The sequence below is a fragment of the Euprymna scolopes genome, chromosome 7 (genome assembly GCF_053919585.1).
Source record: "Euprymna scolopes isolate OS-2025 chromosome 7, ASM5391958v1, whole genome shotgun sequence".
Taxonomy (NCBI): Eukaryota; Metazoa; Mollusca; class Cephalopoda; order Sepiida; family Sepiolidae; genus Euprymna; species Euprymna scolopes.
This window is the reverse complement of record NC_136488.1, coordinates 112,013,545-112,031,071: the sequence shown is the minus strand read 5'-3', so window position 1 is coordinate 112,031,071 and position 17,527 is coordinate 112,013,545. Positions and strand designations below refer to the sequence as shown.

Genomic DNA, 17,527 nt, shown 5'->3' with positions numbered 1-17,527 from the left:
GTAGACCCCCCCCCAAAAAAAGGAGCTTTCAGGCTTCAAAACAAAATTATTTCCCTCCTCACTAGGTGGCCAGAAAGAGGGGTTCATTTTATGTTAAATTTATATAGAAAAGTGATCCCACACTTTTGGATGAACTCACTTTTTTATACCATGAAAATTATTTCTCTGTGACAGTTTTAAATGTTATATTCGTTTTCAACACTCCTGAAAACTTATAAAGTCTAAATTGTAATTTTTTTTTGAGTCGGAAAGATTCTTGACATTGACAGAAACTAATAACTTTTTTGAAGGCGCATGGGTTTTCTCCTATTTTCATTTCAGTATTATAGTAATTGCAAATTAATGAGCTTGCTTTTAGATCTCTTAAAAATTTGAAATTTGAGTGTCTAATGTTGAAAAAAAAACTTCATAATTCAATTATTTGTAAATTGGTTGTTGAAATTTACAGAGCATTTGTTGTAATTCAAAATTGAATGTTCTATTTTAAGCCAATATTGTTGTAACTTAAAAAACGAATATCAGAAACTGTCGAGTTTCCTAGGTGCACCGCGGTGCAAAGTTTTCAAAATTAGCATATTTAGTTTAAGAACTGAAACCTGGATAACTATGAAACGGCTGAACCGTCAGCGACTATCAGCAACGGCAAGTTAAAAAAGCAAAAGAGGCAGTGCTTAATGACACTAAACGGTTTTTACTGACGTGCATACAGAAACTAGAAACTGTCAAAAGTTCTGATTTTATTGAAACTGAAAGAATGCCGCATGAAAAACAGTTCGAAAGCCATTTTTCAAGTGATAGCAATGGGAATTGGGAAACAGCAACACAGAACAAACTGATATTCATGAACATTATGGTACAGCAATTGCAGCTCGATCAGAAGAAGAGTTCGAAGCCTCAGCCGCCAACACCACCAGTAATTTGTCAACATTCAACGATGTGTCATTGTAGCAAATTTCTGTGCCTGATAGTGTCAGAATTGATATCATCAAAATGGGGAAGGGAACCATTACAAAATAAGCAGGAGCCTTAGTCGATTAAAAGGCCAGGTGCAAAGGTTTAAGATGAATTGCGGCAACTTTCTACAACCTGGTTTAGCCTTTAATGAAGACAATGAAAGGAAGTCTCAGTTTAACATTTAATAAACAAACTTTGTCGTTTTTGTTAGTAGCTTTAATAGAAGATAGAAACATATTAGTAAGAGAGTTCTTTGAAAGAAAGAGAAAAGTGTTCAATGTATTTAAAGATAGATTTAATATCATGCCGGCTGGTTGAAGAAGAGTCTAGTTCAGTGTTCGTGCGCGTGTTTATAACTAGTAGTCGCTGGAACAAAGGAAGCCGGTTAAAAGAGAAAGAAAGGGCAAAGTCTTCAGTGCGTTGACATGTTGTCGTGTGTGAGTTGTACTGATGTATGTTCTTTAGCGTAATAAAGAATGTTCGTTTGAGTACCGCATGTGGAAACAGATGGGAGCTTGAAAAGATCCATAGCTAGCTCATAGCACTCACGTACTGCCTGGGGCAGCAGCTCCAGGCGATGTCTGCTCCCAGGCAGAGTCAGGATTAAAGAGGATTAAAAGTTCGTAATTTCGTCTTTCATATACTCTGTCACGTGATATAGAGCTGGCTTGTGATTGGATAAGCCAGGGAAAAATGGATTTCAAATCTCGAAGTTGTGACAAGTAGTCTCTGCTTGTTTGTAGCAGCTGCCACACTGGCTTTATTCCTCATTGTCAAATGGTGACAAGGTGCTACGCTCGTGGATGGCTTACTCGCTGTGTGACGAAAAGTTGCACTGCTTTTGCTGTCGGTCGTTTGCCAAAGATGACAAGGCTTCTGGAGCGTCTACTTGCGTTACTGGTTTTGAAGTTTGGTGGAAGCTAAATCCCAAAACAATTGAGCATGAAGAATCCAAGGATCAGCTGTCATGCTAAGAGAAGTGGAAAACGCTAGCTTCAGGACTCCAGCTACAAAAAACTATCGATGCAGTACACATTTCCCTGATAGAGAAAGAGAAAAGGAAGTTTAGAGACATTCTGCACAGAGTTTTAGACGTAATACTTTTTCTTGCACAACAAAACCTGTCATTTAGAGGACATCGCGAGAATACGTCCTCATTAAACAAAGGTAACTTCTTGGAGCTTGTTGAATTGTTATCTCATTTCCATATAGTGTTAAAAGAATGTCTTTTCAGCCTTCGCTGCAGACAGTTAGGTAATATGTTCATACATGTCGCCTGGAACATAGAACGAGTTTGTTTCTCTTTTGGCAAAACATGTGATTAGAAAACTCGTTGCTGACATCAAGAATGCAAAGTACTTTGATATACTTTTTGATAACACGGCAGATGTTTCGCATGCAGATCAAATGTCAACAGTAATTAGATATGCACATATCAGCGATGATGCAGTTGAAATGCGGGAGTCATCCTATGATTTTTACAATTGAAAGATAAAACAGCTACTGCATTGACTTACGACATCCTCAAGAAATTAGAATACGAAGGACTAGATATTAAGTTCTGTCGCGGTCAAGGGTAGCATAATGCTGCAACCATGGCCGGAATTCACAGTGGTGTGCAAAAAAAAAAAAAAAAAAGACTTCTGCCGTCTAAACATTGAATCAGTTCTGCAAAAACAGTTTTGTTCTTTTCAATAAATTCGGATTCTCTAGTGGAGATTGAATAACTTTGTGTAGTTTTCGTATCTTCGTATCATCTGCCACAATTCGAATTTTGATTCCGATCCGTCAAAGCAAAGTCGATGACAAGTGTTTAGCCATTATGTTTAATAAAAATTCAATTCGAAGAATCAATGCCGTCACAATCTTGAGTGTTGAGTAATCTTCCAGAACAAAGATGGCGGTACAGAAGCTCTAGAACAAAGAGTTCTAGAGAACAAAGATCGGCGAAAGAATCAATGTAGTCTGGATCAGCAGTGGTTCAATCATTTCAAGACGGATACTGATAGCGAACTGATTTGAATCCAGAATTCGATATTTTTATAACGAGGTCGGAAGCTTCTTATTGGTTGATTGTCCTAACATGTAGGTATGAATAAGATCGTCCAAATTTTGGAAGTCATACTCCTCCACACTTATTAAAAACATTTTAAAAGTGACGTTTTTGTACCTTGTGCTAATCATTCTTTGAACCTTTGTGGGAAACATTCGTTTTTCTACAATCCCTCTTGTGTAACATTTTGTGGAAGTCTTGAGGCGTTGTGCACTTTTTCGCTCTGTCAACCCATCGGTGGGATGTGTTAGTAAAGTACGCAGGTCTTACAGTAAAGAGATTATCCACAACTCGCTGGAGTGCACATGCTGATGCAGTGAAGCCGATGAAGCAGAAGTTTAACCAGTTTGTGGAAGCAACTGAATCTCTGTGTGATGTCGAAGAAACCAACGAGAAAAGAGGCGCTGCACACAATCTGTTACCAGCTATATGCGACTTTTCTTTCATTGCTTTTTTGTTATTCTGAAATGACGTGTTACAAGAAGTAAACGTAGTTCAGAAGTACATGCAAACACCAGGTGTTAACCTGAACATAATTGATACCAAATTAAGGGCTGTAAAGATCTTTTTGGAAGAGTAGCATACCAATTTTGTTGACAATGCCGTCCAGCAACACTTGCAAAATGTGAAGAACTTGATATCTCTACATAAAGGAGAATCAGAAAAAAGAACAAAATGCCAGGAGAGGAGGCAAAAGATGCTGGATTGTCATTGCAGGAGGAGACTAAGAAAGCAATATTAGAGTATCAGGACCGTTTCCATATCGAATTGAATACCAGAGTACAGGCAATGAATGATACTTTGTTGACCTTTTCTATCGTTATGCCAGATGATATTATTTGTGCCGGCGAGGAAGAAATACGGTTGTCTGTCGCCAAGTTCACAGCTGTGTATGATGAGCTATCTGGAGAAGACCTTTGGCTAGAAATTCCACATTTAAGGCGACACCTACAAGCAGCTGAAATAAACTTGGAAGAAGACAAGCACTGGACTATACTGCAGTTCCTACAGTTTTTCATCAAATGAGACTTTGTTAAGTCATTACCATATTTTACGCTGGCTCTAAAATTCCTTCTGAAAATATGTGTTTCTGTGGCATTGTATGAAACTAATTCATAGCATCACGAGAAATACTACGTGCAATGATCAACATGAAAATAAGATCACTAACAAGGTGTATTTGAAAAATTCGTGCAAGATGCAATTGGACCTATCTGAAAATACCCAGTGTATAAAACTTTTAGTTTGAGTATCTTTTTCATCCAATTCTAGCCATCCACATGTATTGCAGGACAATATTGTATTTGACTTTTAAATTAGCTAACCTGTCTTTTATCGATTTTGACGATTTATTTTTTACTCAAAACAGTTTTATTCACAAAAATCGTTTCTCTTGTATATTTTTGAAGTTTTGGGTTTTGTCAGAGAGCTTACCTTATTAGAGCACTGTAAACCGTGCGTTTCGTCAGTTGGGATAAAACGGCCAAAACTTTCTGTATCTCCTTTCTTTCGTGCGACCATCAAAAATCCTTTAATATAGTAGGTTGATTTGACTTCAATAGTGACTGAAAAATAAGAAGAAATGATGAAAAAGCAAAAGCAATTGAGAAAATGCAGAAGGGATGGAAATATTAGCAATAATGTGGCCCACATCAAACGAGCTCATGTAGACAAACCTTTTATTAATGAACGGTTGCATGGTGTACAGTTAAAAGCTGAATGTCTTACGAGTGCAATGCTTGATAAACATTATCAAGTCAATGTTGTGAATATGGATTATCTCCTCTTTGATAACCCAAGCTTGTCAATTAGACAAGTAGTAAGATTCTTAATTAAATAAAAGATTACTAGACGGAATCTCTCTGCCTGTTTTCATTACAATGTATTCAATTAAGAATGAAACAATTTATGCGACCGAAGTGATTTACAACAGATCCAGAAAACGATTCATCCGACAAGTGCTGGAAACATTGGTGAGAGACATTTACAAATTTCATCGAGGTTCTACATTCAGAAAGACCAGGACGTCCCATCAATAAGCGTGCACTCTTAACCAACTACCTGTCTCACACAGTCAACGAAATTATCTCAGATTGCGTTACCTACGAAAAAGCAATCGATGTATTGAATGCTACATACATAAAGCCCAATAATGAGATATTTTCTAGACACCTACTTGCGACTTGCTGACAAGAATCAGGCAAAACATTCGATCATTTCCTTAAGAGGCTTCAGACACTGGGCAAAGATTACAACTTCTGCACAATGACGGCATTAAAGGCCCAAGGGCAACACATTTTGGACGCCTTCATTAACGGCTTACATAATGCTCAAGTAAGACAACGTCTTTTTACACTTAGAACAGCTTACGAGCAAGCCTATGCCTTCGAATGCGCTATACCCTTATGATGATAGTCCGACGAAGCTTCAAGAACAATTAGTCCCTGCCACTTAAAAAAGGATCACTGCTATTTTTGTGACTTATATAAACACCTATGAGTTTCATGCCCTGCCAGAGATACTCGTCATAAATGTGGAAAACTTGGTCATTTTTCAAACGTATGAAAATTTTCTAAAACCCAATAAAAAGCCACTCGTCAAAATACATCTGCAACTTTAGCTGCCTCCCCAGACTGCCTTTCAAAAACTATTTTAAAAGTGAAAATTAACAGAAGATCTACGAATGTTTTGCTCGATATTCTATCAAAGAAAGCTTGGTAAAAACGAACAAATTGTATTTTGTCCCCGCCCCCAGCAGAGTAACAAGGGCAAACGCGTCATTGTCTGCACAAGTAAGTGGATATTTTTAGTGGACTTACTCTTTAATAACGTATTTTATAAGACCACTAAATTATCCGTAATGAAAAACCTTTGTTGCAAAATGATAATGGGGCACGATTTTTTGCAGTAATACTCACAGATTAAATTTCCGTTTGGTGGTTCAATGTCTGCATTGAAAATTTGTAGATTGGTGACAGCAAAAATCCAGAACCCGTCACTTTTCGAAAACCTAACTGAAAACTGCAAACCCATAGCAGTGAGAAGTAGAGTTTTTTTTATAATAAAAAATTCATTGACTCTGAGATAAAAAGACTACTCGAGGAGGGTATAACTGAGGCTAGCAAATCACCCTGGAGGGCTCAGGTAGTTATAACCACTTCTGAAAACCATAAAAAGAGAATGGTTATAGATTAATCCCAAACCATAAATCGATTTACTCTTTTGGATGCCTTCCCATTACCCAGGATAGATGAAATGATAGACGAAATAGTCAAATATCGTATGTTTAGCAATCTGGACTTGAAAAGCGCGTACCATCAAATCGCCATTAGACCTAGAGACAAGCTTTATACAGCTTTCGAGGCGAACGGTCGAGCATGTAAATTTCACAGGATTCCTTCTGGCTTTACAAATGGAGTAACCAGCTTCCAAAGGATAGTCAACCAAATCATAACAGATGAGAAATTGGAAGGCACGTTTGCGTACATTTACAACGTCACAGTATCTGGCCATAATAAAAAGGAACATGACGAAACTCTCAGCCGGTTTGACAAATACAACCTTACCCCAAACGACGACAAATGCTCGTTTGGACTGGGCAAAATAAACCTCGTGGGGTATACCATAAGGAAAGGTTTTATAGCACCGGATCGATTGAAACCTTTACTCTAGATGCCCGTTCATCACAATTGGTCTTCCCTTCGACGTGCTATGGTTATGTTTGCTCACTACTCCCAAAGGATTGCATCATTTTCAGAAAAGATTTATCCATTAACACAAGTAGAGATGTTTCCCCTATCCGTCAAGCCATTACGGAATTCGAGGAACTGAAAAAGGATATTGCAAAATCAGCAATTACAACAATAGACCAAAATATTCCTCTGGTTGTTTACACAGATGCGTCAGAAAAAATGTGTTTTTTGAGAAAGTTTCAATGCATCGAACTGCTTGACAGAAACCCCGGAAGATTGAAAAAAAAAAAAGATTCATTTAAAACTCGATTTCTTAATAACCTATTCCAACAGTGACGACGAAGATATGAATAGCAGAGAGAAAAACAAAAACAAAAAAACAAGAGGGAGTGAAATTAATGGCGTCTGTCACTGAGCTTGTTGAATGAAACGGTAGTAAATTAATTTTGTTTCTCTTTTTCGTTATTAACTATTTTTTTCTTGTTATCTTTGATGTTTGTGAAATTTTAACACATCAGTGAAATGCAGAGAACTTTTTCAGAGCAGGTGCTCAAGTGAAAAAAGGGGCAAAATATAGTAATTAGCATAAAGTCTGTTGTATTGATTATCAGTAGAACTAGGGAATTTATTTAAAGAAAAAATATTCATTATTTATACATGACTGTAAAAAATCAATCTATATGATCAATACAGTATACTATTAACAAGAGCTTATCAGTTTATATTAATAAGAGAATCCTTCTGTGTATCATTTCTTTGAATATGCTCATAACTTCACTGTTGTTGACTTTGATATCCTTTTCAATTGTTAGCAACAAAATATCAAATAACCTCTCCTCACTGCGCAGGTTGGTCAGTTTGAGTTTAGAAAAGGTTCTTTCAGCTGTTGAAGTTGTGACGGATATAGTTGTATAAATTGTTAAGCATTCAAGCGTAAGTGGAAATATCTCCTCGGCATTGTTTTCCTTCATCAAGTTCAGTTGTTGCTGCTGCAGTATTTTGTTGCAGGCATGGAAATGAGGAAAGGAATATCTTCAATTCCAACCGTAGGTTGTGTACTTCTAGCCCATAAAACTAGCATAACTTTTGACATAACGTGAAGGCTTCTTCATTCAGAAATTCTTTCCAGTTATCTTCGACTGTCATGCAATGGAAGGCATTTAGGATATCCCATGTTGTGTTGTCCCCACCTTTAAATCTTCTTTGTAGCTCTTGTGATATTGTATCTAAAAACACATAAAATACGCCCACGCAGTAGTGTACAATAGAGGGGAGGGGCGAATGAACTGGAATTGGATGACCTGGTCCTATGACGCAAGTCGGTTTATGGGTCAGACGTTGAATGGAGCAAAGTTCGGATGAACTTAAACCCTGACCGACAAAAATGAAACCCGGGAATAAAATGACGTAATTTGGCCGCAAGTAAGACCAAATGCAAACATCAACAGGGTCAGAATGTGGGTCGATTACGTAAATTGGTTAACGGGAAAATTCATAAAAAGCAATCATAAACAAGTCAAGTCAGTCAGAGAGAGTGACAGCAGAGAGAAGGACAGACGACGCTCAACTGCCTGTCACGGTCGCAACCACACCCTCCCCGCCACACTCTCCTCCACCGCCGTATGATGTGTATATGTTGTTATTAAATAAATCAAATTGTTTTATAACAAAGCGTCTCGTTATTCATAGATAAATGAACAGCGGTCATTCCATTCACTAGACGACTTACAACATATGCATATATGCACAAACGAACTATCTCTCTATCTATCAAGATATTCAAAAATCTCGGATAGTTAGAATATAGATGGTGCTAACAAAATAGACGTCACGGCCATACCACCCAGTATATATCAGTAGTAGTCATCCAAAGTTTGGTATTGGTGTTCCTCTGTAGCAGATGTTGCACTGTACTTGTATCTTTTAGGCATTTTTCTTCTGCATTGTCCAGAAATCACAGAGGGCAGGTCAATGGCCATAGATTCAGTTTTCTCTAATATTTGTAAAAATCTCATGAAACGTCTTAGCATTTCTTAATTCTCTCAAGCGTTGTAGCATTGCATCCACAATTCTGTAAAAGGCAGTTAAATCAAGGTCGTTGTGTTGCAGCGCATCCGATGCAAAGACAATTTATTGAAAAACTGGAGTAGCAATCTCAAGACAAACAAGAAATTCAAAGTTAACACTTTTCAGCAATATTGAGTCATCTCCTGCTAATGCATCAGGAGGATCTTTTTTTACTATCTTTTCTAAAAATCGCTTCAGCGCTGGAATGACCTTCCTCATGGTTCTAAGAGCTGATTTTCTGCAAGCCCATCTTCTGAACATCAAGTGGGTGGTGTTCTGAAAACATTGTTCTCTGGATTTCCATGAATGCATCATGTGATTTTGAGGAATTAGCAACAAATGCATAGTTTTTCTACCAAAAGTTACAAAGTGAATATGTGGTTTAGCACTTTCGAGTAAAACTAGATTTCGGCAGTGGGCATAGCGGTGTACATAGAGTGCCTTTGGGTTCTGTCTCTGGAGTCTGGACTGCAATCCATTGTATATTCGACTCATATTTGCTGGCCAATCATATCATTGTCCACACATAACAAGTTATTTGTGTTAAGCATAATCATTTCATCCTCTAGTGCCTTACCAGTTGTTGATTGCACATTAAATACGTGCATGAAACGTTCCTATATTTTGAAGTCATGTACATATCTCGCAACAAAAAAGACTTGTTCTCTATGTGATACATCAGTTGTTTCATCCATAAGGATAGAAAAGATCTTGTTTTGTGAATTTCTTCTAATATTACTCTTCTAACTGAAATGACCAAAGCCTTGGTCCGATCATTGAGTCCTGTTTGGAAGTCATGACACTTGGAGTCTTTTCAGTGTTTCCTGTTTTTCTTTAATTACATCAAGATGCAGTTTAACAACACTATCATACTTGCTAAGCATTTCTACAAGTTCAAGAAAATTTCCTCGATTTTCATGTGCAGAGCTTTTGCTGTTGCCCCTAAATAGCAAACGTTGTCTTGCCAAATATAGAGTGATAGAAATCAATCTACATAAAATTTCACGGTTTCTTAGCTTCTCTTTGTGTTTAGCAACTTGTAATTTGTGATCGACTGCTTCTAAAGCAATATTCAATGCTTGATTTTGGAAAGCTTTCTGTCGAACCATACACATCATGTTAGATTCTAAAGTAGCATGATCCTTTATTTTCTCTAAACCTGTCCTCCAAGCGCTTATGCCCTCTGATTTCCAAGCTGCTTAGCCACTGTACTTTCCTTCATTAGAAAAGAGAATTTTTTGATGCTTATCTATTTGCAGTTCATCAGATTTTGCAGTATGGTGTCGGCAAAGTTCCAACTGCTATTATCCAGCAATGAGGACACTGACCGACAATGGCATTATGTTTACTAGTTTTTTGGGTTTTTTTTTTAAATTCAATTTTCACCCCAAACAAGGCACAGTGCCACTTTGAAGTAAGAGGCACTCTTTCGGGAACATAAGTTGCAGGGGTATTATGAAGGGAGATGAGTAGCAAGATGTCTGTTCACATCACACTTGAACTTCTGCATGTCAGTACAGTTGGGAAAGAAGAATCCCGAAGGGAGTTCCAAAGTCTAGCAGTTCTGGGGAAGAAACTATTGTAGTAGAATGCTTTCTTACACCTAGGGATCTCTACTGTGAAGGGGTGGGATTTAGCTGCTTGTTGGGTTTGTTAGGGGTATTCATGTCGAGGGCGTACAAGTGCTTGTAGTTCGTCAGAGCATTCACCATTAAAGTACTTGTAGAACAGGCAGAGGGATGCAACATTTCTTCGATGGGACAGAGGCGGAAGCTTAGATGACAGTTCAGGACCAATCAGATTGGCGACTCTCTTTTGAACCTTGTTAAGGAGTTAGAGACAAATAGCAGATGCACCAGCCCAAATGTGACAACAGTACTTCATACATGAGCGAATGGTGGCCTTATAGAGGTACAGGATACTTTCAGGCGTAAGTAGCTTTCTAGTATGGTAGAGAGAGCCCACCTTCTTCGCAGGAGCCGTGACAATGCTCTCAATGTATCTATTCCAGTTCATGTTCCCTGTAAATGTTAGGCCGAAGAGTTTAAAGGAAGTACTTTTGGGTAATGTGTTCTTGGCTATTGCTATTGTTGGTAGAGAAGATTTCTTGTAATTATTGAAGGAAACAAGCTTAGTCTTGGCAGCATTGAATGTGACCATCCATTTTTGTCCCCATTCCACTAGAGATTGGAGTGAGAAGTTCAAGAAATTTGTGGATAGTTGGGATGTGCATCTGCAGTTTTGATGTGGCTACTTGAAAAATGGGAACAGGATCATCAAACGAAACCACAGAACCATCAAGACCATTGTAGTCAGGAAGGACTGTACAGTGTCTACTGGGACAATATAACTCTAAAAGACTATGTTTCACATTCTACAGTGCCAGCCGATGCATTGCATAGGTACCATATAAGAGTGAAGGGCATTGAAGCCAACTTGCTGCCTGAACTGGAAGTGACCAGAGAGAAGTTTAAGAAAGAGATGTCATTTGGGTCAAAAATCCACATGGCAGGTATACGACAAGATGTGGTACTGGATGCATCGCTGAGGTAACCAGTCTGTAATCAGTGTGGGTTGATGCACTGTCACATTAAAGATTTATGGTCGGTGATGCTATTGCAACTACCATTGGATGATGAAAGCAAATCGGATTCTGAGACCAATGAGCCATTGCTCTGGTTTACTGCAGCTCTGTCAGGCATTGATTTGAATATTAGCAGCTGCCTGGTGGACACGGTGATTCTCGACCCTCAGACTGTGGATGAAAGCACACGTGAGGATGAAGCCTGAGTCGCCCCACTTAGAAAGAGTGCTTGGCGAAGACGATCGCCACCTTTCTGCTCTGTCTGTGATCATGAGATCAGGTGGGAGTGTAGGGAAAATTGCGGAAACCAAGAAAATGGCTTATGGTTACAGCATCCGTGTGTCAAATGAAATTAAATTGCTGGGGGGAGGGGGAGATAGAATGAAAATGGCGGCGCCCACAATTTTTATAACTAGCGATCTCACAAAGTGACACAAAATCTTGCTGCTCATGTGCAAAATTTCACTGCCTGACTGGTTGTACGAGAATCCTTGGAGACTGTTTTAAGAAAATCTTTGAAGATTGTTAGAGAATCATTGGAGATTGTTGTAGTAGAATCCTTGGAGACTGTTATTGCATGTTACTGAGTCACTTTGCTGTCGAGCCTTATTTATTATTTTTCTTCCTTTTTTGTGTTATATGAATAAATACAGCAAATTAGTCCAAAAGCCAACGAATACAAAACAGTCATGACTCTCTGAGGAAAACAGTACACTGGGAACTATGCAAACGACTACATTTTCAACATGCAGAGAAATAATAAAGATACAATCCTAAGGGAGTAATATGAAAACCACAAAATTATCTGGAACATAAAGGTACAAACAGATAAACTCATCCAAGCAAGGAGACCGGATATCATAATATTTACACAGAAGGAAAAGAAACTGTCAAATTGTAGATTTTGCTTCCCCACTAGGTTAAGATCAAAGAGGTGGAAAATGAAGCAATTACATAGAGTTTGCCAATAGATAGAGTGAAAAATATAAACCAAGCAAATCAAAAAGATGCAACCTTTGCATACTAAAAGCATACCATATACTAATATCAGAAGAAAAATTATTAAATAGCTGACAAGATGTAATTCACGGATGTCTGCACAGAAATCGATACTTAATTTCATGCATTAAACCAAGCTAAAACCCAACATAAGCGGAAATGTAGAGCAAGTAACATAAAAAAAATGAAAAACACATATCAATCGACTATAAAAATAATGTTAACATAAATAGAATAACCAAAAGGAACTTAAGAGTATAATTAAAAATCTGGATAAATATTATTAAAAATAAATAAAATGAAAAAGAAGGAAACAATTAAATGAGAAAATAAACTAAGCCAAAGCGTATAAGTAAAGAAAAAGATGTAAGCGAAGTAACTCTAGTAATAAAAATGTATTCCATGAGAGTGACCTCCTCTTGAAACAAAGACATTAACTAATAAATAAGAATATGAAACCAAACAAAATGAATATTAGAATAAGCACGCATAAATGTAGAAATAAAAATTATAAAAAAAAATAGGAAAGAAATAATAGAAATGAATTGGAAATTAAAACTAAACCAAAAGAAAAATACCAAATTAAGGTTTGCAACAAAAATGTTGGTTTGCACGGGATCCAAGATGGCCGACTTTTAACAACATGGGATGGAGTTTCTTTTCCCCAAACGAAAACACCAGGTTTATCATGTACAAAATTAACTTTTTGTTGGTAACATCGAATGGAAATAACATCCGACGAATTGATGAGAATTGGAGACTTTTATGAAAACATAAAATCATCAAATTGCCATCCCATTAATGAAACGGCTGTAATGAAGAAATCCAAGATGAAATAAACAAAAGTTACAAAAAAGAAAAAAATGTAATTGAATTTCAACAAAGTTTTGTACTATATATATATATATATATATATATATATATATATATATATATATATATATATATATATATATATATATATATATATATATGGAACTACGAAAACGAAAGGATGGAGCAAGTATTTTTTGATGGAGCCTTGCTTTAAAAATCTACCAAAAATCAAGTAATTATCCAAGAAATACGAAATTTTCACCGATTATTAAGTAAAAAAAAATGAATGTTATAACGCTGTACCTTTTTTTTTCATAATCGATATTCATATATTTTTTGCCTACAACCATCCCTTTTTATTTGTGATTACAAACATATTTAAAATAATCAGTCGAACTTGAACAAAATATATTGCATTGTGGGGAAGGTGAGGACTGTAGATAAAACAAACAAACAAAAACACTTGTGCACGTATCAGATTTTAAGGTTGAAAATCCGAATTTTGAAGGTGTTAAATTTTTTATCTTTTGTGTTTGAAGTGTGGAATTTATTGAATATGTTAATAATAATTATCATCTTTCAGACTAGCAAAAAATTGTTTTTATATATTTTCAGCGTGAAAAATTATGTCAAATTCTAATAAAAATCTTTTCCAGAAATTATGCGTTAAAAAAATTGGTGAAAAGTCAATTTTATATGGTTTATGGAAAAACAGTTTTATATGGTTTATGGAAAAACAGTTTTACATAGTTTATGGAAAAAGTATATGGTTCACAGGTTACAAAAGAGAGAATGATTGTAATCATGAAATTAAAAATACATCCAATTTATGAAAATAAAAGAATTTATGGTTGATGTAAAATATCAGAAAACAAAGCAGTTTTAGTTTATTTTTATTCACTAGGAAAAATTTAAAGCTTGATAGAAATTAGTGTGAAGAAAAAATATAAAGCGAAAATAATATTGAAGGTATTTGTGGCGTTTGTAATTATAATTTAATTCAATTATTAAAAAAGGGGAATTTGCCTGTTTGGTTACATTCAAAAATATTTTAAGGGTAGGAGAGACCACAAATGAAGAAAGAAGGTTATGTGATCCATCGTTGTCGATAAAAGCCACAGACATCACTGGTTTTGCAGCTAAGATCAGTGTGTACTATCTGTTCTGATGCTACACTTAATCTATCCTTTTCTCATTCAATGAAGGAGAAATCTTTCTAGACTGGGGTAATTTTAATTTTTGTTCTTATCCAGACTGCCCCATTTTGGGCAGCCTGATTTTCCTCCACATTAAAAACCGATCTTGTGTCTAATTCTGTACCCCTGGGGAGGCAAGTAAATAAGATCATCACTGGTTTGTCAACTATCTGATGATGATGTTGTGACTTGCACTTGACTTAATTTAAAGTGTGGAGGACTTGCATCTACCATACCCTCTCGTCCAGAAACATTTGGTCCGGATGATAAGACGTCAGGGTCAAGACGACCAAGCATGGTACTAGATACAGGAATGGTCTCCAACACATACGGTGCCTAGCATTCCCCAAATGGTCACACATTTGGTACTGGCCAGCCTCATAATTGTTTGTTTAACTTCAAGGGATTTGTAGGCAACATTATATATATATATATATATATATATATATATATATATATATATATATATATATATATATATATATATATATAATTGGTTGAGAGATTCCAACGAGAGAAAAATGTATATTTAAATAAGAAAGGTCACCAACAATTGCTATGTATTTTTTAACATTATTTTATTATTCCGTGTTTTGATTTTTCATATAAAAAGGTATCATATTTAGATCATTGTAATAATGTTTTGAAATCATTGAAATAGTTTTTTTACGCGTTTCAGACGTTCTGCGTAGCGTCCTCTTCAGAAATTATTCAAAGTATAAAATATTTAAAATATAAAGCCTTAATCTATCCTTATATATATATATATATATATATATATATATATATATATATATATATATATATATATATATATAAGGATAGATTAAGGCTAAGAGAAAAGCAGACAAAACTTTCTGTACATGTCAAAAAGACAATCATAAATGCTCTCGTAAAATATTGGCACAAAACAGTGATAAAGGCTCTCTAAAAGTGTTTACATAAAGGCGGTGACAAATGCCTTGAAATATGTTTGCACATAGAGCACTGTTTGTTTCCAAATAACAAAATGTATGAAAAGTGACCAGTATAGCCAAAATAACATTAATAATAACAAAAATATAACAAGTAGAAATAGCAATCACCCAAATAGAAATACTCAGGTATTTTGTCCGCTACAAACTAAATGCTTAACTAAAAGTATTGTTTGCTAAGTCGCAATTTTTCCCAAAGAAAGTCTGAATAACAAGAAGCATTACGTAGGTATGGGCACCTTAGATTTTAAAATCACATATTACGACAACAAAACCATGTTCAATAACAAAAACAAACAAAAACAAAAAAAACGCAGAATACAAACACTACTTGAAGCTCAAAGAAAATGAGGACTCGCAATAGTCGAGTGGAAAATAATATAAGAGGTCAGTTCATGTAGAAATGTAGACGATCCGTGTCGATAATGTCTAAATCAGAAATTTGAACTTCTAAACTTTAAGGACCTCTCCCCGAAAAATTATTAAACAGTAGAAGTGATAAAAAAATTATATACATATATGCTTTTTCTCTTTCTACTATATATATACATTTTCACTTAAATATTATGAAAAATGAGTGAGAAAATGTGATTTTCTAATTTTGTGCTCACACACCCTTCTGTTCTCTTTCCTCTCTTCTCACTCCTTTTTTATTGTTCCCCATCTTCCTGTATTTTTTCTATATTCTTGTTCTCTCCCACTTTCCAACACTCTTTCTATCTCTCCCACAATCTTTTTCTCTTTCACTATCTTTCTATCACCCACCCACCCACCCACACACACACACACACACACACACACTCTCTCTCTCTCTCTCTCTCTCTCTCTTGCTTTCTGTCTGTCTGTCTGTCTGTCTGTCCCTCACTTTAATCCTCCAACAGGTAAATCTGGCACGTCACAATCATTTCTTGTGAATATAGAATAGAAATTCTTACCATTAATTTTTTGATTTGGGGAATAAGTCTTCGACGAAACGCTGATATTATAAGGAGCAGATGTCTTCTGGCCTGGAACCCCATGTGTTGGCATCATAGTGTCACATGTACCACCTGGAGCACCTTTGGAAAAGCCTTTCACTTGTAAAATCACATGGAGATTAATAATGAAGAAGGCAATGAGAATTTGTGAAATTTGCTTATAAAATCTTCCTGTTGGTATCATAGCCTGAAATATAAAAAAAAAAATAGAAATAATACTCTTTATTATTATTACTATTTATTTTATTATCTTTGTAATAAATCCCGTCAATTGTGAAGGCAAGTTTTTTTTTAGTAATATTCAGTTTACCTACAGCATTTATAATAAAATTTTAATTGAATAATATATTGTTATTGTGATTAGTACGGCAATCTAAATAGTTGATCCTGTCCAGTAAGCATCACTCATGGGAGTATCATGGGAGTATCATTTAAAAAAAAAAATGCTCTGCCGATTGAGTTGGAAATGACTTGTATGAACAAGAAATAACGTGTATAAACTAGAAATAGCTTGTATAAACAAAGAAATAACTTGTATAAACAAAGAAATAACTTGTATAAACAAGAAATAACTTGTATAAACAAGAAATAACTTGCATAAAAAAGAACTAATTTGTATAAACAAAGAAATAACTTGTATAAACAAAGAAATAACTTGTATAAACAAGAAATAACTTGCATAAAAAAGAACTAATTTGTATAAACAAAGAAAAAACTTGTATGAACAAAAAAAATGCATAAACCAAGAAATAAAGTATATATGCAAGAACTAAATTGTATAAACAAGAAATAACTAGTACAAACAACAATAATGTGTATAAACAAAGGAATAACTTGTATAAATAGAGGAATAACATGTATAAACAAGAAATAACATGTATAAACAAGAAATAACATGTATAAACAAGAAATACCTTGTATAAAAAAGAAATATCTTGTATAACAAAGTAATAACATGTACAAACAAAGAAATAACTTGTATAAACGAAGAAATAAAGTATATAAGCAAGAAATAACTTGTATAATCAAGAAATAACATGTATAAACAAGAAATAACATGTATAAACAAGAAATAACATGTATAAACAAGAAATATCTTGTATAACAAAGGAATAACATGTACAAACAAAGAAATAACTTGTATAAACGAAGAAATAAAGTATATAAGCAAGAAATAACTTGTATAAACAAGAAATAACATGTATAAACAAGAAA

General features: G+C 35.3%; 1 protein-coding gene across 2 annotated transcripts in view; it reads right to left on the bottom strand.

Annotated features, from left to right (window-relative positions):
• Nucleotides 1-17,527, bottom strand: part of LOC145279888 (ferric reductase 1-like) — a 459,209-nt gene that overhangs the window by 333,202 nt on the left and 108,480 nt on the right. For both annotated transcript variants that reach the window (XM_080131362.1, XM_080131363.1), the window contains exons 2-3: nt 16,271-16,499; nt 4,442-4,572 (exon numbers count right to left, since the gene is read on the bottom strand). In XM_080131362.1, coding sequence (XP_079987488.1) covers nt 4,442-4,572; nt 16,271-16,499 — 360 coding nt within the window. The remainder of the gene's footprint in view (nt 1-4,441; nt 4,573-16,270; nt 16,500-17,527) is intronic.